At 39.1% G+C, this 24,943-nt stretch overlaps 1 protein-coding gene across 5 annotated transcripts in view; it reads right to left on the bottom strand.

Moving 5' to 3' along the window:
• The window catches only part of PIK3CB (phosphatidylinositol-4,5-bisphosphate 3-kinase catalytic subunit beta), an 83,918-nt gene that overhangs the window by 12,318 nt on the left and 46,657 nt on the right, over positions 1–24,943 (bottom strand). For all 5 annotated transcript variants that reach the window (XM_027729327.2, XM_039378767.1, XM_027729324.2 and 2 more), the window contains 14 exons: positions 24,372–24,468; positions 23,374–23,504; positions 20,372–20,425; positions 19,467–19,655; positions 13,386–13,507; positions 12,313–12,456; positions 11,404–11,503; positions 8,912–9,090; positions 8,195–8,304; positions 7,805–7,883; positions 2,971–3,138; positions 2,420–2,543; positions 1,268–1,413; positions 306–438 (listed from right to left, as the gene is read on the bottom strand). In XM_027729327.2, coding sequence (XP_027585128.1) covers positions 306–438; positions 1,268–1,413; positions 2,420–2,543; positions 2,971–3,138; positions 7,805–7,883; positions 8,195–8,304; positions 8,912–9,090; positions 11,404–11,503; positions 12,313–12,456; positions 13,386–13,507; positions 19,467–19,655; positions 20,372–20,425; positions 23,374–23,504; positions 24,372–24,468 — 1,776 coding nt within the window. The remainder of the gene's footprint in view (positions 1–305; positions 439–1,267; positions 1,414–2,419; positions 2,544–2,970; positions 3,139–7,804; positions 7,884–8,194; positions 8,305–8,911; positions 9,091–11,403; positions 11,504–12,312; positions 12,457–13,385; positions 13,508–19,466; positions 19,656–20,371; positions 20,426–23,373; positions 23,505–24,371; positions 24,469–24,943) is intronic.

Consider the following 24,943-nt stretch of genomic DNA (forward strand, 5'->3'; position numbering starts at 1 on the left):
GAAAAAGAATTAAGCAAATGATTTTCACCTTTATGGGTCTATGCTTGTGTATGAGCCAAGATGGAAACACCCCTGAGAAGACTACATTTAAGATGCAGGGCCCCTGAACTCATGAAAGGAACAGTTTCCTCTGAGCACTAGTACTGACTATAGACCTTGTGCTATAGAGCTGAAAAAGAAAGCTTTGAGGACTGTGTGGAAATCTTGGCAGAAATGCAAAACAATTAAAATGTATTCATCTTGGAATCAAAAATTCACAACCTCGAAAAATGCTAAGTCCTGCTGAGCTGTAAATCTTACTTTACCTTGAGATACTGGATGTCCTTGACAGAGGTCAGCTCTGGAAGACCTGCAGTCAACATCAGTGCAAAGAGTGTAATAAATAGGTTCCCGTGTTTCCGCAGGATCAAGTAGGCTTCTTCACAATACTGCCGGAACCTTTGTGTCCAGCCAGGGCACATGCAATGAACACAACACGTCAGAACTTCCACAGAGGACAAAGGCACACAACGATTTCCAAAATTTGTTATCTGGTCTAACACACGTATTGTAGGAACACGGGAACAGAAAGGACAGAGATGTCTGCAGAACCTTTAATGCATTCTCACAAACATATCCCATGGCTCTGCAACAAGCCCTTAAAACATCAGCACAAAAGACCACCAGTTGTTCTTTGGAAAGAACATGCCAGTGTCCCATCTCCTGAGAATTTGTTCGGTGAAATTCCCTCGTGATCCTATTGAGTGGACCTACAGTGAAAAAACAAAAGCTCTATCGCAGTCCCTCGATATCAACCCAACCTGTCCCTAATCTCTGTTGTCTGGATTATGAGCACATGGCTCTCCATGCCTGTCCAAGCAAGGTCAGGATGGGGTAGCACCCTGAGCGTGCACTGATGGACAAGAAGGGCAAAAGGGAGCCCGTTCCTAAGGCCAAAGCTTCACCTCACCTGAATAACAGTCTGTGGCACTCTTGCCTAGTGCCCAGTGCTGCTGAAGGCAAAAACAAATAAGCCCAGCAAAACCTGCCACCTCCTGCTGTGGGAGGTAGAACTGCATCTTCCCACTGCAGAGCTGCAGCTTCTGGTTACGAAATACTCTGTATGTACATTCTAGCTCAGGTAGAGCAGCAGACAGGACAGTAAATGCATGTTAGGACACCTCCACACAAGTGCAAATGTGCAAACCAAACCCAGATAGGTTCCTGGTGTGTTGGAAATTAACACCAGAGATTATCTCGGTTACAAAGAGATCAAAGTAACACTCACCGACCAAATTTTTCAGTGTTCCCTGTTTTTCCTTGTTGAATAACATGAATGAAATCGTAGGTGAGTATGAAAGGTACCCGTTCCCTTTTAATTCCAAACTTGGACTTAAAGTTTCCAAGAATATGCCCAAAATCTATGTGAAAGAGCTAAAAAAAGTAACAGAATTAGAAGTTAATTTCTCCAGTGAAATATGTCACTTTTCTAATATCTCTTCCAGATGCTGGTATTAAGAACAGTTGTAACTCCTAATGCAACTCTCCACAGCCCATGGTTTCAGCTCTTGGGGTTAGTTTGAAAACATTTCAAGATTTAAAGTCAGTGATAATTTCCACGCTCTTATGAGTGGCCACTGCAGCAAATATTATCTGAGGTTTATGGTGCTGCTGTCTGCCACTAGATGTCTTGCTGGCAATATCACCCAGAAAAATGAGCCCAAGGATGAGCCCACGAGGCTCATCATCATCATATCCAAGGGCTTCCCACATAAAGACAGAGGCAAAGCCAGCAGAATTAAGTTAATCTCGAGGAACCTGTGGCAGTTCTCCCATTTTAGAATCAAAGATAAGGGCATTTCAGCTTTCTTCCAGTAGGTACAAACTTAAATGAATACTGCAAATGTCTGTAAAACTCTTATAACCTTTACTAGTTTTCTAGGCAGAATAGTGTCAAGTAAATCAGACAAGTTTTACAGCACAAAGCAAGAAAATACATGTCTAAGAGCTCACCCAGGTGCTCAGTGCACAGCATTGTGCTGGTACTGGGTTCCACACTGAACATTTCTGCAGGGCTGAGCTGTCACTTTGGGGAAACTGCGCTGCTCCAAAATGCAAAATTTTTAAGGATGGTCTTTTGCAAGACACTCTAAGATTACTTTTGTTCAATGAATCTGAACCGTTAACAGACCTCTTGGGTGTTCTGAAAAAGCTCTACAGAACAGCCTCTCTTGATATAGAATTGCTTATTGAATAGGCACTGCTCTGTCCTTCCACCAGCATCACATTTCCTCTTCTTGAAGCTTTCTTCAATTCTCAGTGAACAAAGGCATAATTTCTAACCACGTGTGAATTTAATTTCACCAAGAAATCAAAGAAATTACAAGTTCTCAAGACAATTCTTGCACACTGTTATTCTGCCCAGGGAAAGGATTTTTACCTGCCCATTTTTTCTGACCATGATGTTGTCACTGTGTCTGTCACCAATTCCCAACACATAAGTAGCTACACAGTAGCCAGCACAAGACAGAGTAAATTCTTCAATGGCTCGATCCAAGTCATCTCTGTAACCACAAAGACAAACAATAGTAGTTCAAACTATTGGTAATTCATGTCATGCCTTGATCCCAAGTAGGATTTTTGCTTGTATAAACCACAAGTCCTTAGGATGCTGTAAAACCAGGCTTACTTGAGAAAAATTACTGTAAAAGCAGCCATAGAGAATAGGCAATAAAAAAGGCAACGACATCAAGACTTGAGACCCACGTTCGTTCATTTTGCTAAATCTAGTATAACTCAACAACATACAGTGAAAATGCTGCAAATGCCAGGTCCAAGGGCACCAGCAATCTGAGTCAGAATTTGACATAATAGAAAAATAATTAGCAACAAACCTGCGAGAAGAACCATACCTCTCTCAACATTAAAAGAGAAACTTAAGAGGCATTTTGTAGCTCATACTGTAGCTGAGAAAATAACTGTAGAAATTACCCTAAATTGTATTCCTTCAGCCAGTTCAGGAGCGCGTCCTTGTTGAAGGCAGCAGCTGCAGCAACATTGCTGCTATTTAACTGAATGTCAGCAATGGTTTCTGAACTAGAAACAGCCTCAATAAGGCCAGAGTGATCTCCAGTCGCCAAACAGCCATAGGGCAATATCCTGAAAGGAAACACAGAATCATGTTAAAATCAGATAATAGCAACATGTTTCTTTAGTGTATCGATTTTCTGAGAGGGATGAATACTCACACTCGTTTAAACAGTAAACCTCTCAAAGGTCAACATACACGAATTGCTTGTGAAGGTAAAATACCAGCAATACATTTAAAACATTAATTTTTCCTATTATGTACACATATGTAAAAAAAAAAAAAGAAATTTTAAGAAGCCTAATTTTTCCCAGTTACTTGTACTTTCAGGGGACGACCCACAGAGGGAGCCCCACGTTTGCATTTGTTAATTCCTGCCCGGGCAGACACCAACACACTCCTGCTCATTCCAGATAAATCACTTCTGTAAATGGAAAAAAAAGGATTTTGTCCTTTCCCCCCTTATTCCTATTTCAAATTAAAATTCTAAATATAAACACATAAAATGTTTCCCAACTCTTACCAAATTTAAGCATAGAAACCCAATGAAAAACAAGAATACATCTCTTAACTTGCCTGGTATCTAAGAATATATCTGTGCATTCATATACTGTGACTAGTAAAAATATCTTCAACAATGTCACTGCATTACAATAAGACACAGTTAAGGATATGAACTAAGGAGAGATGTGTCTAAACAGATAAGTGTTTTCTCACTCTAGATGCTCAAAAAGCTAAACAGAATGCCAACTCCCCATGGCATGGGAGCTCAGTGTGGAAACTTATAGCAAACTCTTCAAAGGCACTGCATCCCAAACTGAGGTGTCTGTTCTCATGCCAGGCATCTCAGGTGAAGAATATTATCTCAGCTGTGATTGCAAATCCAGGTATAAGAGAACAGATGCCCACGAAAATCTAACTGCAGTACACAAGCTATGGACTAACACTCACTAACTTACAGAGCCGTATAAACCAATTGCAGGACGTATTAAAATTGATGTGTGTGCATATATACATACATATACATGTACATATGTATCTCTATATGTGTGTATATATATATATAAAGAAAAAGTACTGCTGGTGGAGCTGTCATTTTTATTTATATATAAAATAGATATTAAATTTCATTGCTACAAAGCAGAACCTCATCTCCTAACTGACACAGCCTGTTATCCCAAGCCATAGAAGGAAAATAAATAAAATTCCATACAAAATTAATGACATTTTTTTGCCATAATAGCTATGAAGCAACTGAGCAGTTTCTCTACCTCAGGGATAACACACAACTGAAACAGCACAAGCTGCAGTAACTACATAATCTGGGACTCTGCTGGCAACAAAGCAAACTGAAAACCAGATTCAACAGGGCATTTCGAGAACACTCAACTTCAAAACAACAAAAGAAGTGCAGACTTGGAACCCTCTTCCCATTTCTGTTCTGATCTATGTCCCAGTTCCAGCCCAGGTCCCCAGCCCAGCAGGTCTCACAATGACCAGAACAGTGTCTGTAACCATCCAATGGCAGCACCCACGACTCAAGGAAGCACAGCCCATCCTTATCACGACACGACAAATGGGAGCCAAATATTGCCAGGTTAAAGTGCACGCTGGCCTTCTTCCATGGCAGTTCAACCCACCCTACTTGCAGCTTAACTGGGCACAGCTCCAGCAACTTCCCCTTCAAAAGCAAGCAATGATGAAAGCCTTCAGCCCCTTGAGGGCTCTGTGCTTATAACCGGAGGAAAAAACATCCTTGTCAGAGAGACGGTTTGACAGGAGTCAAGTTAGGGACAAATCCTCTGGGCCCTTTCCATCTCATTCTGGTCTTTCTGACTTCAACAGCTGCCAGCAGGATACGCTCCCTGCTTTTTAAAGCCAGTGGAAGCCATGGACAGATCAATACTGCAGTCCTGAGCAGGACAGAAAATTTTCTCTCCGCTCCTTTAAAACTGTTCTTTTTTTCAAGAGTTTAATTCTCCAAAGCAGTATCCTTCCAAATACACACTAAATTCTGGTAATTTATCAACATATTCTCTGTAACTTCAGGTCCAATAGTTAAAAAAAGATGACATTCCTTGTAGTTGCAACAAATATATTTTCAGTATTTGTGTGAATTCTGATTTCATTCATACACATCCACATAACATCAGACCTCACTCATAAGGGAGATGAAAATGAAACCCCACAATAAACAAGTGTGAAACAAAAAAGTAACCAAGTATTAAATACTTTTATGACAATTTACCACAGCAAAAGTTAGTCAACATAGATCAAACTCCAGAAATTCAGGATTTTCTGTTGCTCTGTTACTTTACTAGTTTTTCCCTTAACACACCTTTGCTGCTCTAATACAAGTTAAGCAGTTGAAACACTTATGCAAGGATCACTTTCCTGAGAGGTGCAACACCCCAGATCCCACAGCATTCCTGGGAAGACATGTTATGCTCCTGTGCTGTGACATGGATTTGTAATAGTTTAACATTCCTTGTGGAAATAGTAGAATAAGCTATGTAATCTACTGTGAGTATGCCCATACAGGACTTCACAGGCAGAATTTGTAACTTGAGGAGTTGTAACTTTTCAGGGGGTTTGAAAGTTTTTCTGTCTCAAAGTTTCATTTGTCATTCTGCTCATGGCTGGCTCTGCACTGGGAAGCAGATCAGTCTGCACCTCAGGTTTTACTCAGCTGTGCGTGCACAGTCCACCCAGTGCCAGCCCAGGACCTCCTGGAGCACTGCTGCATCCTCCTGCACAAACACATCTCCTTTTCCTTACTAACCCTGCCCTGGCTGTGTTGTTCAGTCAGACCTCACACACAGGAACCCAGGCAGCACAACACACACATGCAAAAGGCCAGTTTACCCATGAGACACATTAGTTGACAGTTAAACAAACAAACAAACCCTTCCCCTCCTTCAGCTTTGGAGACCTCAAAATCAATATATATTCAGTGTTCTTCTCTAGAGAAGAGAAATCCCATTGGGAATATCGTGCTTGCCTCAGACGCAGACTGAGCTAAGATTTAATTTTAAATCACTACTAAACTACTGTGGATCACAGTGTAATTAAAAGGGAACTGATCACGTCCCAAACTCCTCGATGGCAGTGGATTGGTTGCCATTTGATCCACGCTTCATAGAAGCTGTACAATTTGCTCTCCCCAACATGACTGATGGGGAGAGGCAAACAGCAAGTGCTTCTGCCCTGACACCAGTGACACAAGAAGCCCTGATTTCACTTGGATGGACTTATCAAACTTTCTGTAGTGGAGAAGAGTTGACAAGTGCAAAATCCATTCTGTATCCACAAGTGGAATGAACAGCTTCAGGGAAACTAAAGCCTCCAAGGACAATACAGGGCAAGAAGCATTGGTACAGGCATATGACACTCTTTTTCAGGAAAGCAGCTCTATTTGACACTATTTTTCTGCCTGAGATCATGACTCATACCCAAGCAAAAACAAGCCCAGTTAAGCAAATAAATGGAAGAGGCCAAATATAGAACTTCAATTCTCACTAGGAACTTCCCCTTTCTACTTTTTTTTCTTCTCAGAGTTTTAAGAAAAAACTTGGACATCAGAGCTACTTTTTGGTTTTCCCTTGCTAAGTTTAAAAAAAATGCCTTTGTCAGGGGAAGCATATTTGATGACTCTAATCACTATTCCTGTTTGCTAGGCACAGTGTGTGGCCCAGGCTGGCATCACAAACTAAGATTCTGGGAAGGCAGCAACCAAAGGATGCCTCATTTGGAGTTCCACAGCTGCCAGAAGCTGTCCTTGCCCCTAAATGATGGATTGGTCTCCTCAGAGTCTATTTATAATGACAAATTATCTAAGGTTTCCTCAAGTCAGTGTTCAACTTAACACACACTCAGCCACCTCACAAATGTACATTTCCAGAAACAGTTTGTCATTCACATTCCTACCTTTCTATAAGCAAACAAGTAACAAGTTTATAATTGCACTTCTCTGTGCTGATGTTAAGTGCCTTATGTAGCTCCCACTGTTTATGCTTGAACCATAAAACATTTGAAATGAGCTCAAAGAAACTAAAATAAGTATTTAAATAAATATTTCTAGAATTACAAAAAAAAACCCACACTGAAAAATTAAACACAGCCCTTGCACAGACATATAAAATTGAATTTATGGCCTCCAAATGGTTTATAATAATGTGACACCCAGTGCCTTCTTTAGGACTACTTTTCTAAAGACTAATTAGAATTTGATAATGATATTACCTAAAACTGGTGCATAACCTGGGTAGAAAAGTTCCCCATGTACTAGAGGGTTGTATGATAACATGGAAGAATGCCTGATCCTGTTTCTCTTTGGGATACCCTGCTATTCCTACAAAGAAGTAATGCTTACCTTGGCAAGCATATGAAGGTAAGAAAGCTGCTTTGCAAGAGACTTTGAAAAACACAAAGATATTTCTGGTCTGAAAAGTGTCTTCTGACATCCAAATAGTGTTTTATCAACAAAAGCAAACAAAGTGGGATTCAGCACCTACACTGAAGGTGCTCACAGTGACTGTGTCAGTGTGAACAGCCCTAAGGGGACTGCTCAGAGCAGGAAGGAGAGAAGGTTCACCTCAGCTGTGACAACTGAAACCTTTGGGCATCCATACAGATGTTTAGAAAGGGGGCAGTAGGGAAGGTACTTAAAACCAGGAAAGCTTTACTTTTAAAAGTAGACTCTCCATCCAAAGAAACTGGCCCTCCAGAGATCCTTACCGGAGATCCAGACCAGCTTCTTTCCAAAGGATGTCCATCAAACGCAAAATCTGGAGCGTCAACATGTCCTGTCGGAGATCTGTAACCAAAGGGTGAAACTGCTGCTTCAAGTTCTCACTGTGTTGCAAACAAACTTTCTGAAGTTTATAAGGCCCTCAGGAAAAGGTATCTAAAAACACTCCTCGAGCCTAAGGGTTAAAGTGGCATTAACCATAATTACACCATCATGACTGGCCATGCCTGTACTCTGAAACTCAGTCAGAAGAAGATGCTGAATGTTTACCAGTGTTAGAGTAATCCACCTTTACATTATGGCAAAACACAGCAACATAGCTTAAGTGCAAGCATGGCAATGAAAAGGAAAAATTTAAAGTTTTTAGCATTACTTACCATCACCATTTTTAAAGATGATCCCTACAAGATCTCCTCCAAACATTTTGTTGTTGTATACTATCCACAGAGGCTTCATTTTAGAATCCATGTATCTACACTTCTCAACACTAGAAGACAATACAACAGAAGTTTTAGTCAAATAAGAATAATTCAACTGAAAAGGTCTAACCATGGTTCAGAACATGCCAGAACACAGACTTCCAGTTTGGAAATACCTAAATGCTCTCTCAGCATTCATTCTGCAGCTATGCTATGAGCACTTATCAAGCTATGGACATATTATAGATGGACTGTATTTGATTGGCATACACATCTCTAGGGCTTAAATCAAGCATCCTCATTTTCAGAGAAAATAGTTTTCTTTATATTCCTTCCCATCAATTTTCAGACTTTATGTGTTGTGAAAAGTTTTAGTGCTTATTGTTATAAACAGAAGGAAGGAATGCAGTCTAATGCACTTTGAGGTTTATATTTAAATATGTTTAGCTATGGTAATGGATCAGTTAAGAGAATATTGAGTTTCATGGTAGATCACAAATATCTTCTAACTTAACTGGTATCTTAACCTTAGGAAGAATCCCAGCAGACCCCTCACCACAGGAAAAGCTCCCCATGACAGCACATCAGCTGAACAACACAGCCAGAGGAAGTTTCTGCTCTACTGATTCCATGCAAAAGCTACAGTGAAATTGTATTCACTCATTCTTTACTCACTGCAGTTCTGAAAGTATAACAGAAGGATTCAGAGGAGACTGAAGGTCAGAAAGTGCTTCTCTGTAAGCATTTTGTTTCAAACATGTATGCATGGCATCTTTTCCTTTTGCTTTGCTTTGCTTCATGGCATTCAGCTTAATTAGACTATTTAAAGTCTTCATTTTATTAAGGGCTTCCACCTGAAAGAGACATTTTATCTTTAAGAGTTATTGCTCTAATTTAACATATAATACAGTGCAAAATCCCATTTGAAAACAAAACAATGTATTAAATCTCCAGCTTTTTAAAAATGGAAATAACAGATGGCAATTAAGTCACTCACGTTCCAGAAATACCATTTTCATAATTAGCAGAGACATTGATGGGATGAAAGCCCCTAAGCTTTGAGTCACTTTTAAAAGCATGACTTAACATTTCTTGAAAAATGAATGGGGCATTTTAATGTATGATACATCAACACAAATTCCTTCTTCAAAATACAAATACTAATTCAACCAAGCACATAACTAGGTGCCTCTATCCATACATAAGTCAACACAAACACTGATTGCTTCATATTTCTAACAAAATCAGACACCATTTGAGAGTAGATGTGGATGCAGATTCTTCATTGTTCACATTAAGTTGCACCCAATAAGATGTGGCCACGTGACCACTTGCAGACAATTGTCACAGTTCAGAGTCTTAAATGTTTGTCATTAAAATGCTGCTGAAGTCAGGCATAAGGCAAAAGCTCGAATCAACCAAGGTGCTCCAAATCACAGCATCTCAACTAAACAGTATTTTTAAGCTAAAAATGTGTAAAAAGTCAAGGTAATTATTTGCAGTAATACAAGTAGTTTAACTCTTTCTTTCCATTCTGTTTTTTGAAAGTTTTCTACTGGTACATAATTTCTAAGAAAACTACTGTTGTAAATGTACAACACTGACAGAGCAAAGCCCTCTGTAAGAAACGTAGACAGCACATACAACCAATACAATTTCTACAGCTAAACAACTTGTTGGCCAACTACAAAACAGTTCTTATAACAACCAGCTGTGTTTGCACCAGCCACAGTTAACGTGCTCAGCAATACAGAGATTCTCCAGAAAACAGCACCAGGGTAGTAATTATGAAAGCTGATTTCTATACAAGGAAGCTTCAGTCTAACTTACAAGGTGCTGAGTCAAAACTTACCCCTCCCACAGACTGAACCCTGTCAGGCAGGATGCTGTGGAAATTGTATGCAGTTTGATTATAAAACTGGGCAGTGGAGACCTGCCAGGTCAGCCATCTGTCAAAACCAAAAGCCCTCTGCTTTTCCACTATTCTAGGAGCTGTACAAACATCAGTGACAGGGGAACAAAATGGAACCTGTGTTGTACAAACAGGAACTTTTTGAAGTATTTCTACTTTGAATTTCTTCCGTGTTTGTACAGTTGGGAATTTTTTTGCCCTTTCTTTGATTGTACTGACATTTGCTTCCTGTAAAGTGCACAAAAACTTTACTGACCTTGCATCTATTGCTTAAAGCATTTCACTACCTTATCTTTTTATGATTCTGACAATGCTAACAAGCACACATATGTAAGAGATGGTCTCTTCCATGCCCTGTGAGCTGCAGCAATAAAGAGCACAGCAGAACATTCCTGTTCCATATGCCTCCCAAAAGATAGTTTTAATGCAGACAAATGCCACTCACCAGTCAGTCATACACTGAGTGAGTCTTTGTGATCTGATACAGCAAATACATTAACTCCAAGGGAGATCATGTTTCAAATATTTTTATGGTCACAATCTAAATTAACTCACTAAAACTGCATGAGTGACTTCATGAGAGACTTCAAACATGATTTGTGAGTGTCTCTTAATGATCTGCTGATAGACTTATTAGTGTTTTTAAAAGCAAACCTCTCATGCTTTTTAGGGCATTTAAAAGCAAACACATCTCTCTCCTTTTTTTTCTTTTTTTTTTCCCTCTGGAAATAGCACATCTATATTAACACTAAAATGAGTATTTGGGTTACTTCAACACCTCTATTTCCAGGGAGCACTACACTATACTACAACTTCAAGGGGTTTTGCATCACACTTTAACAAAAGCCAAAGCTGCAGGAAGTAGTCTTGGAGTCATCTAAGTAAAATTTAGAACAAGTTGCCTTTACTGAGGGAAAAAGGTCAAGTGCACAGAAGGCCTTCTTCAGTTAACAATCCACAGAGTCTGCTGCTGTACCTGGAATACATCCATGCTGCTGGAGGTACCTCTCACATCTATAAAACCAGCTCACTACCTCTGAGGCCCCACAGCACTGGCTGCCCTCTGTACCAGGGAGGCAGCTCCATCATCCATTTAGCCCTTTTAATTCTCTGTGTCACACATGCTCCCTTCTCTCCCCCAGTCCCAGCAGATGGACTTTGTCAAGGTAACCAATATGCCCCACAGGAACAATGGAATGAGTATCAGTTACAAGCTCAGAGAAGTCAAGCCTGCCAGGAGAAGGGGAGCCCATACCTGTTTAGCAAGCACTTTCATGTGAGCAACACTTCCTCTGCAGTAAGCTTCCAGAATCAAACCAAACTGCACTGAGACAGCAGGGATGTGAACCTCTGACCTGTGAGGAGAAAGGCTTCTTGTCAGACCATGGCACTTACAGATCTGTGTTCTAACAGTCATTACAAAACCCCAAATCAAACATAAAACCACATCATGGACATGTAGATAAAACAAAAAGCCAGAATTCTTAAGAAATAGCAGAACACTTCTGTGCTGAAGACTATGAAGACAGGCCAGGTTTGGTACATGCCACTTGTTGCAAGGTCCAGGACTGCTCTGGAGGCAGTGGTGTTAATGTTTAGAGGTAGCAACTGAATACCTGTTTCAGGACCCCCTTTTACTCAGAGCAGTACTGAGAAGTTACAGAAGATGATCCTGACAATCAGGGCTGATGTTAAACCACATGCTCCCAAATCTTTGTAAGGGAAAAGCCCACATTTGTCCAAAGGGGAACACATTGAATCAAACCATTGAACTTTATACCAGAGTTAATTATCCTCCAAAACATTTTCATGTAGTACTTCCTCTTTTTAGTTAGAAATATTAAAATAAAATGTGCTTTGGAGCCAGAATAAACCTATAGTCCATTCTGCAAGGCTTCTGCCATTCATGAAACTGCTCACCAAAAGTAGAAATGACACACAAAACTACTTTTATTCTATTGCAGTTCTTTCATCATGTGGTAGATTACAAATCACTTTATTTAATGATAGACTTGCTCTGATCTCTAAATGCCAAAGATAAAGAAACATAAAGAGGACTTATAGAATACTATGAAAATGGCTCATTTAGCAAAATCCTCAAGAAATCAAATTTGAAAGTCCAATCAGGCTCAATTTCAGAAAGACAAAAGGGAAGAACTCCTACCTTAGATGCCAGAACAACATCTGTCCTATTCGCCTGTTGGCGAGTGCTCTTTCCAAGAGAAACCTGGAGAGTGCACAATCCAGAAAGGGCTCATACTTCAGGACTTGCACAAGTTGGAGAAGATACTGAGAAAGCTCTTCATCACTAGAATGAGATACATCAAGGCAGTTAGTAAGAGTAAGTAGATTGATGATACTCCAGAAATTCAGATGCATATGAAAAATCCAATAGCAGATTTGTTTCAATAGCAAGAGCATTCCACAATTTTTCAATCACATGGAGAAGGATAATACACATCTTAGTGCAAAACTGCCAGATGGAAATAATTCCAGACATAACAATTTGGTATTATTAGGATAGCCGGGCAGCTAAAACTGCTTGTTCCCATTTGAAAGAAGTCCAGATAATTTATTTTTTCTTACCCCAAAAGTCTAGCCTTGACCGTTAAAAAATTAATCATTAAACTATTCACCACAGAGAATTCAGAATTCAAGGACAGGAAATATGCAGTAATGATAATGTTACACAAGTCTTGCCCTAGGTTACAGTGGCGAGCAGAATGAAAAGCAATAAAGGAAGAACTGCAGAGAGAGAAGGCTCCTGTGAAGAACAAACACATCAGTAATTCTCTCATTATTTATTATATGCTACAGCTTACGTTCCTATTTTGTGAGGCAGCCAACCCCTGACACAGAGTGTGAGGTGGCTGCACAGTAGGTCTTACAGGATTTGACTACTGTAATATTTCTCCCTTTGTTTTTAAGAAGTTCTCACAGTATCTCGCTCTCCCTTTGTCCCAGAGAGGGTTGTGTGTGTTTGTCCCTTCCTTGGACAAAGGTGCACTTTGCAACATGGAAAATAATCATTGTTGACTACGAGATGCCAGAATAAAAAGGTTTTATTTGGCTGCCAATGTCCCTATCTAGAAATTTGACTGCTTTATTTGACCATCTATTCATGGTAGGCAGTGTTTAACTCTTTCCTCTCCGGGTTGTTTTTTTTCCTGTAAACAAACTGACTGCAGTTTTCCACCCCAGAAATCCTCAGATGGTAAAGTAATACAACATACTCACCTCATCTGCTTTAAACAACCCACTGCATATTCCCTGACATACTGATCTGGGTAATTGAAATCCAACAGCTCCAAAGCTTCTCTGGGCAGCAGCTTGGGCCAGATCTGAAGGAGAGCCTGAAGCTGTTTTAAAAAGAAGACAGTTAGGTTACAGGTAAAGGAACTATTTAAGAACACAGATGGGTATAACTGCCCATAGAAGTATTCATACCAACAGAAGATGGTTACCAACCACTATGGGGGTTTGGTGGAAAGGAGGGAAACAATTTGGGGTAAATGGGCCCACTTCTGAATCAGTTTCTTACTCCTTAAAATGATCCAGATTATTTTTAGTCTGCAAAACCTGTTTCTTCACACGTAGACACAATGCACAATAAACAAAAATTAGGTAGCCCCACATAAGTATGTTTAAGAAACATTGTCAATAAAAATTAGATAAAGTTTTGTAAATGCTCTCATAAATATATAACAACTTCGGTAATGGCAAAAGTTTTCTACTAGAAAAAAAAAAGGTAGTTTTTTGTTGAACGAAATCTTTACCAAGATTATTTGACCACCTCAACTGATGGAGCTTTTTCACACACTCATTGTGAATAGTAATAAGCTTAAATTGTGAAAAGTATGATTCAGCTTAGATATTTTTTTTTAAAATCCCTATGCAATATAATGTGCTGGAAAACATTACAGAATACACTAGTGCATCATTTTGGACAACCAAGAACATCCAGAAGTCTCATAAAATAAACTGGTTTTATTGCATTGTAATGAAACTCCCCTCTGAAAGTGTATTTTTAATAATATGTATATAGTTGTATGACTGAAACAATTCACTATTACTCAAAATAAACAAACTTGAATATATAAATGCAGTGTATCAACAGCACAAGATTTTTCTTTCTGTAGGAATGAGTCTCATAATTCGTAATAAAAATACCCTCTCCTACAAATTAGATAATACATATTATTTCATACTTAAATAGCAACTTATAAAATCTGAATGATTAAGATCTTTTTTCTTTTTGATTTAGTAACAATTTCAAAACAACAGCGAAAATTCCCTGTTTCTAATATATGTCACATATCAACTAATGCTTCCAGTTCAGGTATGACAAACACATTTGAGCTCATAGTCTCAGCTGACACTTAACAGGTGTGTTCATAACACTGGTTAAACACCATGGGGCCAGTTTAATGAAATTCAGAAGACAACAAACGGGTAGAGATCATTAACAGTGCAAAGCCAGTGGCCAGACTGCAGCTCCAGAAGCGGAGGAAAGGATCAACTAAACCATTTTCATGGACAACTACTGGTATGAACACCTGCACGATTCATACTGATATAAAATTAAACTAAAGGTGTTTTTAAACATAGATGTCGTATTCCCACAGAAGAATACACTCAAAAATCTATTCAATCCATAGCCCAACAAGGGGTAACAATGCCAGTCCTGATGTTGAGGACTGCAGCCACCAACAGTCACACAGCAGAACACTGGCACTGAAACTCTAACATCGATCAGATACTTCATACACAAGACAGATGTTGGAAATGCAAGCAGCAGCTATGAACATGCAGTAAGAAACTCTGCAGAATTTCTAGACAACCTACTTTAAACCAGGTGCAGAACCGACAAGAATATAGAAATACTTTGTTAATACTGAATGATTGAATTGAACGGAGAACCTGAAATAGTCTGCTGAGCCCAAGTGGCCCTGCATGCCTCATGTATCAGGCAATGAATTGTGAAAGTCATGCTCTACAGAGTGTACATTTACTGTGAAGGTTATTTGAAAGTACAGATCTCCTCCCTTTGCTTAAATTATTGTTGCTATAACGAGAAAATGTTAAGGTATATGAGCTGAGAGGGAGCAAGATCTAAATAACCTATGACACAGCCAAGAGAGTTCCCCAAACACCTACGGCTCTGCTCACATTATGCCTTGGAACTTTAGTAAGAGAGAAGTGCAGCCCAACCAGCTCCACATTCAGCTGTGCTGCTCCAAAGTGCAGGTTAGAGGAGATAGAAGCACTTGTTGCATTTGGACAAAAGAAAACAAGCACCATGGAATGCCCTCACCTGCTTTGGCAGCAGAGCAGTAACTGAACAGCTTCCAAGTAAAGAAATTTGTAAAGAAATTTCACATTTCAAAACATGTTCTGAGTTCTAAAAATTTCTCTGCAATATGAGACATGGTAAGATGTTGCACACACGAGACACCACCTAATTCTCTCGCATGGTTTGCAACTCCTGACGAGCCAGGAGAAGACAAGGAACTGCAATTCCCAGCAACAATTGAGAGGTTCAGAGAAATCTCAAATTTGGCCTTGGGGTATCAATATTTTTTTCTATAAAGAAATAACCACAATTTCTTTCTAACAAGACAAGTTCACTGTAAAAGACAATACAGTTAAGCATAGGCCATTATTTTTATTCCAGTTATTTCACATATTTCAGGAATCAGCTGTCTTTTCTCTAGTTCTCACTGTGGATGGTGTCACTTTGCTGAAAATAAGGGGATTTTTTTAAATAGTGGTTGAAATCTGCTTTGAGAATAAATATTGCCTTGTGAATTCTGCTAACAAGTTCTGCCACCCTGCTACTCTGCTGAGTGAGGGGGTTATGGCAGCAGTGAGGGCAAGCACCTTCAGAATTCCTTCAGTGCAATCATTTCATTAAAATACTGCAATCCAATAAGAACTTGGATGAGATCTATATGGTAAATAATTCAACAAAGCTGCTTTAATCCATTGGACATAACTCCATGGACCACTGAGCTAACAGAATAAAGATGGTCTACAATCAAATACAATACTCCATTTTGGGGGTTTTGTTTCTTGGGGCTTTCTGGTGTTTTCGGTTTTGTTTTTTTTTTGTTTGTTTGTTTGTTTTTGGTTTTTTTTTTAATTTTGTTGTGTTTAGTTTTTTAAAACTTTCTGCCTTAAGTGTCAAGACTTTTACTGAAATACATCTAAAAATGAACATTAAACAAACTTCCAGTACAACAGCATGCACAATGTAGCCATACAAACACTGCAATCTACAGCTACTACTATAAATGTTTAATTTTAATGAGAAGTAAATTATGAGTCCTGCTAATTTTAAAACTCATAAAATTCAGGAGGCTGTCTTGCCTTACCTGAAAAGGTAAGTTGTTGGGAGTACTTACATGTCTGTGTGCTACAGAAATATTTGGCATGTTTAAGGATCTTATTTTTCAGGTAGACCATCCTTGCTGCCAAAACCAATATTACACTATAAACTGCACTATTGCCTATACATAAACAAACATAAATACTACATTCCTTCCAGAAAGTAACACTACATTCCTTCCACAGTAACAAGATGACCACATATTTTCAGCCATCTGCTTAAATAAATGATTTATACATCTATAATATTTAATATTCCCAAATTTAAAGGACTTTGAGCTGTCAGCTGATATCCATACTCTAAATAACTTTTCAAAACTGCTACCAAGGGCCACATTTCAAAGCCCACAGCAATCAGAAGGCCTTTTCCCTCACATATTTTAATGAGCAAACAAGTACCTGCTTACATTTCTACACTTTGTATTTCCAGATAACTTCTAATAATGAACAATAAATTCAGAAGCACAATGGAATTACTAAGGAATGAGGATTCTTGCACACAGAAGAACACAACTGAGCAAGAAATGTGTGAGTACCCCATTTTGTTAATGTAGTGTCCATGGCACAGACAATTAGCTAGGATGAAATTCCATTTATTTTTAGGAGTTCACACAACATATACATCTATGTGGTAGAAAGGATGTAACAGAAGATAAGCTCCATGCTGGAGGCGAGCTAAGATTCTGACTGACTAGATAATCACAAAAATTACAGAAATAGATAGAAGATATTTTCATGGAGCGGCTTCCTTTTCTTCCCAGAGCACCGAGCTTGTAACAGGTGAAGGTCAGAATACTAAGGCACAATAGAAATCTATACTATCAATCATAATCCTTCACAGAAAATGCTTTTTAGCTCTAAAGTTATAAAAAAATGAAAAAAATTCGTTTCAAATTTAAAAAAATGAGATTCATGGAAAGAGATAAATATTATCACAGTGTAATGGTCTGCAAGAAAGTTGAGTGTTATTTAAATATGAATTCTGTCAGGATAAGCAGGTGACCAAAACAACATCTGGGTTCACCCCCTGGAGCGAGTGCTGCGTTGGTTACTCTGGCCAGACTTGCAGTTTGGCCAAACTGCTCTGTACTCTGTACACAATCAGACTAAAAAGTTTCAATACCAATCCAGGAATATGTTATTTTATTACTTTTTAAAAATCAGTCTATCAAGCAGGAGTGGTCTTACTATAAGCTCATATAATTTTTCCTATTAAAGGTTAAAGTTCAACCTATTCCCAAAAAGTGTCACAGGAGTTGGGTTCTATTTGGGTAAATACAGCAAAAGGCAGCTACAGCAACTTCTTTAAAGTGTAGTGAAATAATTGTGCACATCTGTACAGCAAACAAGTGATTTTACTGAAAATGCATCTTGAATCACAGCACCAGCCTTCATGCCCTTGGTTACTGACAGTCACTTTAAGGAGACCCTTTTTGGTCAAACAGCCACATGATGAGAATTATATGTTTTGTACCACTGGTGCGGATCATATTTCTTTGAAAATCACCTGTCTGCCCAAATGAGGTTTAATTACCCAGGTGAGATGTGGATTTTTACAGTATTTGAGCAGTTTAGTAATTTTTATAAGAAGTTTTGTTTCAGATCATGACTGATAAGCTTTTTTTAAAAATATTTAATAGCCTTACAAAAGATATTCCAATGGTCACACATTGGAACAGGTTGCCCAGAGAGACTGTGGAGGCTCCATGGGTGAAGATACTCCAAATGCAGCTGGGCACAGTCCTGCTCAGGTGACTGTGCTTGAGCACAGGGGGCTGCACTAGGTCATCTCAGAAGGTTCCTTTCAACCTAAGCAACACTGTGAGTCTGTGAAATTCCTTGCATTTAAGATCAAAGTGGGCACAAGATTTTAAAATTAGTCTGTAGAAATAATTGCCGTGCTTTTCCCAGAGGACTACTCAGAAGACTGGTTCAGAGGGTACCTTGGGAAAAAGCCCTTGAAAACAAAGGGGTCCAGGAGGGATGGACATGCTTCAAGAAGGAAGTCTTGAACACAGGGGAGCTGTCCCAGTGCGCCGAAAGGTGAGCCGGCAGGGAAGACCACTGGTCTGGCTGAATGGGGAGATTTTGAAGGAAATTTGGGGAAAAAAGAGAGCTCACCAACTATGGAAAAAAGGGCTGGCTACTCAGGAAGAGTTTAGGAATATAGTTAGGTCATGTAGAAAGAAAATTAGAGACAAAGGCACAATTTGAATTCAATCGAGCCACTTCTGTCAGGGATAACAAGAAGTGCTTCTACAAATATGTCAATAGCAAAAGGAGGGGCAAGGAAAACCTCTATTCTTTGTTGGGCTTGGGGGGGAACACAGTCACCAAAGATGAGGAAAAGGCTGAGGTACTTAACAGCTTCTTTGCCTCAGTTTTCAACAGTAAGACAATTGTCCTCAGGACAACTGGCCTGTGGAGCTTGTAGACAGAGATAAGAAGCTGAACAGCCCCCCTGTAATCCAGGAGGGAACAGATGGGATCCACCCAAGGGTGATGGGGGAGCTGGTGGAAGAGCTCACCAAGCCGCTCTCCATCATCTACCAACGGTCCTGGCTCACTGGGGAGGTCCCAGATGATTGGAAGTTGGCAAATGTCACACCAATCCACAAAAAGGGCCGGAAAGAGGACTCGGGAAACTGCAGACCCGTCAGCCTGATCTCAGTGCCTGGCAGGGTTATGGAGCAGATCATCCTCAGTGCAGTCACACAGCACCTACAGGATGGACAAGGGATCAGACCCAGCCAGCACGGGTTTAGGAGGGGCAGGTCCTGTCTGACCAGCCTGATCTCCTTTTATGATCAGGTGACCTGCCTGGTGGATGAGGGGAAGGCTGTGAATATGGTCTATCTGGACTTCAGCAAGGCCTTTGACACCATGATTTGACTCCAGCATTTCCCCCACCATCGTTGTCTTTTCCCTTACCTGAGCAACATCTTCAAGTTTGTTCCATTTTAAAGAGAGCAGCAGTTTGGGCAATGATTGTGGGAAATTTTCACGACAGTCATATCGCAAAGTCCAAATGAGATCCATTTCATTTTCACAAAGCTGAGATAAAGGATCTCTTTCCATTATTTCTTTTAGCACAACATAAAACTTCTTACCACCTCGACCCTAGAAAATGAGAAAGGTACAATGTCGTGATAAATTCAGTAAGAGTCTTATACTTTAGCTCAAATATCAGCAATCTCACAGCAGGAGGAACATCAGATAAAACTCATGGAACACAGGGGAGTGACTAATGTGTCTTTTGTTCAGATTTCTTAAGCTGTAAGCACTGCAACTAACAGATTTCAAATTCAGTGTGCAGCAGTTTCTAAAAAAGCAACTAAACTTTAGAGTTAATGACACTAGATGGCAATATTTCTGTTTTCCAACTCCAACATGGAGAATTTTCATTAGGATGCATATTTCTTCTTTTGTTTTTCAAATGATGAAATTTAATAGATACATGTATATATATTTCTTTTAATTAAAAGCAAAAAAAACCCCAAAACCCACTTTTCCAATAATAACCAAAAGAAAGTATATTTGCCAAGTAGACAAACACATATTTTTATCTTCTAATCTTAACTTGTTTTCCACATCTAATGTAAATCTTAGCTGTGTTCCAAACCCATAGAGTATGCAAAGCTTTTTAACAAAATATAGCCAAGTCCAAAATATATTGGAAAAAGCAGATATATACATGAATTTTAAGGCAGTTCATCAAGTGAATTATATACAAAAACAGAGCCAGTAAACTCTTATTTAAGCTGTAGACTTCTTTATTTCCAGAGCCAAAAAAACCCAGAAAATTAATTTTAAAATAGTCTTTAGGTGATGCTCACCGCCATTGCAGCATTGTCACTGTTTCTTGCAATCTCAGCTGCCTTTTCAAGTATCTGCAAAAAGTTGTTTTTAAATACATTAGATTTAAACCCAAATCTGATTGCATTGAAAGAATAAACATTATGGAAATGAAGTAGATAAGGAAACTTTGCTATCTTTTATATAGTTTCAACACTATTCTTTTGTATATACAGTGGTACAATATGGTGTGCTCCTTTTCTAATCTGCAGGACTAGGGAGATCAGGAATAGCAGTGCTCATGATTACCTCTGTTTTTTTCTTCTTCAGCACTACTGAGCTAAACAGTCTTTCTGATGGCACCTTGTTTTCCATTTCTGTTTGCATTTCCTCATTTTTCAGTGCAGCAAACCAATTCCTCAGCTCTAAATTACCCTTTGCTTTCTCATCTCTACTTCTGCTGTTTTCAAGGGCACTGTTTCCACACCCCCAGATCCATACTTCTAGATCTCCATTCCAGTATGAGTTCACAGACTCAGTCCCTTCACCATCCTCTCAGATTGCCCACATGATCTCAGTTAGTGTTTCCAGGTACTTCCCCCCCATAACTGAGGTCTTCCCCCACGTAACACCAGGACAAACCATCTTCCAACAAGAACTCATGTAACAATACAGCGAATATTCCACCCACAAACTCTCAGCACCAGCTATTACACAGCAACCCTCAGAACAAGGACTGCTACCTTTGTTAACAGCAAAGCAACATTTCCCCAAAAGCTCAGCTCTGAGTTTCTCTTTTTAATGTTTTTGGCCTTTTGAACATTCTATCTGGTTCATGTAATAAACCACGATGATAATTAAGTGTAGCTGTAAATACAGTTCTTCAAACAGTGTTCTGCACACTCCTGCAACCCTGGACAGGTGTTAGGATGGTGACTGCCTGAGCCAATTAGACCAGGTGAACTGGTCCAGTTGGCTGTCTAACCTAACTGTAGGTATGTCTGTCTACAGCTGTCAGATGCTGCTGCGTTGAGGAATGAATCATAAAAAGAAATCTCAGTTAAGAAAAATGTCTAAAGAATCACACCATCTCCTTTCCCTCAGAGCTCTGCCTCTCCCATCACCCAGGATTACAACAGCATCCCCAGACACAGGTTCAGCAAGACTTGTGCTATCTTCACTCAGGCAATGTGAGAAACAACAAAAGACTACAATAATCAGAGCATAAATACCCAGCAGCTAAAACCCTTAAAAAGGTATACTAACTTGTTTTATTTCTTCTTTCTCTGTATGAACCTCTTATTAATATCATGTATTACATCTGCTACTCAGCCACAAAGCTTGTTTACATACTATGTGTGAAAACACGCATAAACAAAACCACAATGTCCTAATTCTGTGTTTGATGCTTGCCCCCCCACGCTTCCCAGTCTGCAAATAAACTTTGAAAGTCTTTGCAAGTCCAGCTTTGTTCAAGTGAACCCCAAGTGTGCCAGCAGCACTGGTCATTAACCAGCTCTTGCCTCACACAACAGTTTCTTATCAATGGTCCAGGCACTTCTGCTCCCTCAGCCCCAAACTCGCTGTGCAGGCAGGTTGATGACATGACTGAACAGTTTCATCTAGTTTTGCACATTATGTTTCCTAGAATAAACATGTGGCACCCAACTCTCCATCTTCTTGGCAAAACCAAGCAATAACACTGGGAAAATTAGAAGCAGCAAGCAGGTCTCAGCTAAGACCATTTTGAGAAACAGACTCTTGGCTGATATAATCCAAGAAGCTACAATGTTACTCCTGATTCAACAGAACCTTCACCTGAAGTTGAGTTGCATGGGATGGGGAAGCCCCTTAGACATCATCTTAACATCACTACACTGACTATCTCACTATATGTGATTACTAAAGAAATACACTTTTATCTAACCTCTCTGTAATATGCACATCAAAGCAGGTTTTTTTCTCTTTAGAAATTAAATACATATAGTGTAATGAGCAAAAAACTTAAAGTACTACAAATAAACCAATATCAAAGCTGACTAAAATATGTCCACTATGAAGAGTCAACTGGTCAGCCATTAAATAAGGCAGCAATTAGTCAGCACTGGTTTAGTTCTCACTGCATTTCCAATGCTGTTTTCATAAAAGAAGTACTGACAAGGACGGGGGGGGGAAAATCAACTCAAAATCAAAACAAAAAAAGCTTTCTTGTTACTTGATTTCATTTTGATGAGCCTTAAACCCCAAATCCCCCTTTGATCAAGCTGATTGAGTTTGGTGGTTTCAGTCTTTTTGTTCATGCCCCCCAAAAGGTGCAAAAAGCCTTTTTCTCTAAGTGGTTACTGACTTTCCCAAAACCAAAATTCAGACTAATGTATATGTATAAGTCAAACGTTGTTTTTATAGAGCATCATTAGCTGTCTGGTTTTAGACTTATTTTATTACTTTGCCTTAACTTTATTTGCTAGTTTGTGAACAACTTTCTATCTAGCATTCACCCTTCAGAGAAGTACCATATGCATTCCAAATATACACTTCCTTTCTAGACAGATATTCACATCTGTGGGAAACTGCAGGGCAACTTCAGTGGATTTAGTTCAAGAGCAGACCTTCAGAAGTCCCTTTTCACACAGTATTAAGAGTCTATTTATCCTTTAGAGGACTTGAGCTCATAAAGCAGTGTCCCAAGGAGTGGGTAACACACATCTGTACAAAGAAAGAACAGATCTTTACAGATCACAGGCAAACACAGTTTGAAGGTTAGCAGATAAACTTAGCTTTTTGTTAAATCATACATACGGGAAACTGATTATGCTTTTGACCCTCAAAAGACTATGTAAAGACCACTTTTAAGAGTATAAACTTCAAAATAGACCCTGAAGTCAGAGCAGTGCCACTCACAGAGTGCAAGTCTAAAAAACTGCAGTGTGTTGACTAAAGGGCAGGAAGAGGGGAATTCACTGGAAAAGGCAGTGTTGAAAGGAAAGAAGTAACAGTTATTTATACAAACTTTCATGACTTATCATGAAAGGTCATAGCTTACCTTATCAAAGGGAGGGTAATTAATAGGCTGTTTGGAATATTCCTGAAATCTAATGTGCAAAGCTGTTGCATTTTCAGTGTAAGGGTTAGTCTGGACGGTTCCCATGGGATTCAACATTTCTTCAAGTTCATCTGAAACATTGACCAAACAATTGATATTACAGGCCAGGCATGAATTAAAATTTGAAACCTCTGAACGGCAAGGATGCAGTAAGAAGTCTCTTAACGGGTACAACAGACAGAAGCATGTTCTGCAGCACAACACTTTTAGTATAGTGCTCTGCATTTCCAGCATAAACTACCTCCTACATTCCCAAATGTTCCATTATCACCCAATGAGAAACTGGTTTTCTCTTCCATCACAGTCAAGGAAAGCTGAGATATCCCTATAGTGAAACAAATCCCGGGAAGATCTGCAGCTTCTGCAAACCAGGACACACACTGCCTCTATTAAATAGCATTGAGGAAGAGTTTTAAGCCAGTTTTCTTTCAGCACTACAGCGAAGCTGATACAGGGTTTCTTGGCATGGAATGAAGAGTGACATGGAGGTTTCAGACACTCACTAATCAAGTTGAGTATCAGGGAAGAAGACAAAATTCTAACACACAGGTTTTGCTGATGCAAATATTGCTACATACACTATAATTTATCTATTTAGTTTAGGATGCACAGCAGAGGGAACCAAATGAAACCTAAACTGCTCCTTAAAAACAAGTAACACTAGATATAAACATGCATGTATTTTTATGTGGTTTTCCTTCCATAACAGACAAAACTTTTAGAATACTACTTCCAAGCAGACTCTTGCTCTTCCTCTTTTCCTGATAAACAATACTTGCAAGAAAGAGACTAAGATGCTATGTATTTTTCCATATAAAAAAATACAAGCAGTAAAGACACTATTATAGGGGAATGGGACATGCATACAGTAAATATTCTACTGCTTGATACTACATTCTCCAGTACTTAAAGCCCAAATCTTAAAACTTAGACTTTACCAGGAAATGATGACCAGCTGTGCAGTACCAGTTCTCCATTCTTCAAGTGTCCTTTATAATCAAACACCATGGTATTTACCCAGGCTACAGGATAATGCTGTTAAAGGAAATTATTTTTACATGGAAACTCAGACACCAGCAAATATTATTACAAAGCAAGCACTACAATATAAATAAAATTGAGAGGGTGGCTCTTTATTTTTTTTTTTCAAATAGTGATATCTTTTGGAAAAGCAGTTGATCACATGCTTAGCTTTCAGCATGTACTCCAGTGCCACTGAGGACAACAAGGACTTAATTTTAAGGGCAGTGTAAAAATACCCATTTCCCTGAATGTGAGCCTTTCCCTGACTGTAAGCCTAATGCTAATTTGTTTCATCTTTTCCCAATCAAAACTCATCTACAGCTCAGAATAAAACTGACCTTTTAAAATACAACTCTTTAAACAGCTATGTGACAACTGACTTACAACTGACATTTTTATGCCTTTTTCAGTGTCTGAGAAGTATCAAAAGCTTTTTCATACCAAGATGTGCACTTCTTAATACATGGGCTCTTTTTAACTTTTTATT

This window comes from Pipra filicauda, unplaced genomic scaffold (genome assembly GCF_003945595.2).
Source record: "Pipra filicauda isolate LSUMZ 115617 unplaced genomic scaffold, ASM394559v2 scaffold146_size1912638_pilon, whole genome shotgun sequence".
Lineage (NCBI taxonomy): Eukaryota > Metazoa > Chordata > Aves > Passeriformes > Pipridae > Pipra > Pipra filicauda.